The sequence below is a fragment of the Ipomoea nil genome, unplaced genomic scaffold, assembly GCF_001879475.1.
Source record: "Ipomoea nil cultivar Tokyo-kokei standard unplaced genomic scaffold, Asagao_1.1 scaffold1841, whole genome shotgun sequence".
Lineage (NCBI taxonomy): Eukaryota > Viridiplantae > Streptophyta > Magnoliopsida > Solanales > Convolvulaceae > Ipomoea > Ipomoea nil.
This window is the reverse complement of record NW_017618269.1, coordinates 1-1,538: the sequence shown is the minus strand read 5'-3', so window position 1 is coordinate 1,538 and position 1,538 is coordinate 1. Positions and strand designations below refer to the sequence as shown.

The window sequence follows — 1,538 nt, the reverse complement described above, 5'->3', positions numbered from 1 at the left end:
GGGGCGACAACACAAGGGCCAGGACAAAGGGCGCGGGAGAGGAGAAGCGGGAGCCAGAGGGAGGCACCAGAAGGGCCAGGACGAGGGAAGAGAGAAAGGAGCAAGGAAGGCAGAGCGCGACGCGCGAAAAGGAAGAAAGGCGCGGGAGAACAAGACACCAGGAAGCGGGAACCCGGAAGGGGACAAAGGGGGGGGCAGGAAGAGAAGAAGAAGAAGGAGGGAGAAGAGAGGAAGCGAGGGGGGAGCCGAGGGGGGCACGCAGAGACCCGGAAGGGAGGGGAAGCAAAGAGACGCGCCACGGGAAAGGGCAGGAAGGGCCACGACAGACAAGGGGCAGAAGAAGAAAGGGAGAGAGGCAGGGAAAGGAGGGGGGAGAAAGCCCGGAGGGAGGCAGAAGGCGCGAAAGGAGGAGGGGGAAGGAGGAGGAGGGGCAGGAGGACGCGGGAAAGGGGGCGAAGGAGGGAAGAGCCGCAGGGAAGGAAGAAGAGGGACCAGGGGGGCGCGAGAAAGGGGGAGAAGGAACGGAGGGAGGAGGAGGAGCGCAGGCAAGAGGGAGGGGGGAAACAGCAAGGAAAGAGAGAAAGAGCGGGAGAGGGCAGGGCAGGGGGAAAGACGGAGACGGGGGAAAGAAAAAGCGGGGGAAAGCGAGAAGGAGGAGCGCGACGGGAAGAGCGAGGGGGCGGGAAGGGGGGGGAGAGACACCAGGCAGCCGACAGCGAAAAAGGGGGGGCACAGGGCGAGAGGCAGAGAAGGGGCAGGGGGGAGCAAACGAAAGGGGCCGAAGAAGCGCGGAAGCAGAGAAGGAACCGGGGGGGACGCGAAGGCCCGGACGGCAGGAGCGGGGGAGCACCAGGAGAGAACCAGAAGGGCCAGAAGCGCAACAGAGGGGCGAGGAAAGGGCGAGCAAAAGCGAGGGCGCCCCCGACAAAGGAAGGACGGGAAGAAGGAGGAACAGAGCCGCCGGGAGCGGCGAGAGACAAAGACAGGACAGGGAGGGAAGAAACCAGGAGACGGGGGAAGAGGCGACGGGGGGACGGGGGGGGGAGCCCGCAAGGCCAAGGCCAAACGGGGGAGACAAGGAAGGGCCGAAAGGGGCAAAAGGAGGACAAGAACACGGGGGGGGCACAAAGGGGAGAGGAGCGCGAGAAGAGCCAGAGAGGAGGGGACACGACGCGAGGGACAAGCCAGAAGAGGGGGCCAAGCCAGGCGGCAAAGGGGGAAGAGAGGGAGAACGGGAAGAGGGGGAGCGGCAGGGGGAGACGGGAAGGACAGGGACGCGAAGCAAGCCGGAAGAGGGAACGGAAAAGCCGGAAGAGGAATAGCAGAAAAGACGAACAGGGGCGACGAAGGGGACCAACACAACGGAAATAAGGGACGGAAGCAAGCCGGAAGTATCGGGAACGCGATAAAGCCGAAAGAGGAAAAGCAGAAAAGACGAACAGGGCGTGAACGCTACGATGGGCCAACGCAGTGAAAGACAGAAAGAGAGGCGACGAGGGGCCGCACGAGTGTGACGTGAGACCAGGGATGCGTCGCGC

At 64.2% G+C, this 1,538-nt stretch overlaps 1 protein-coding gene across 1 annotated transcript; it reads left to right on the top strand.

The window, feature by feature from the left end:
• Positions 1-198: 198 nt before the first annotated feature.
• Positions 199-1,371, top strand: LOC109193228 (vicilin-like seed storage protein At2g18540; the record flags this gene model as incomplete). Its single annotated transcript, XM_019344067.1, has 1 exon — positions 199-1,371. A coding segment is annotated over one exon (1,173 nt), but the record flags the coding sequence as incomplete, so codon positions are not given.
• Positions 1,372-1,538: the final 167 nt, after the last annotated feature.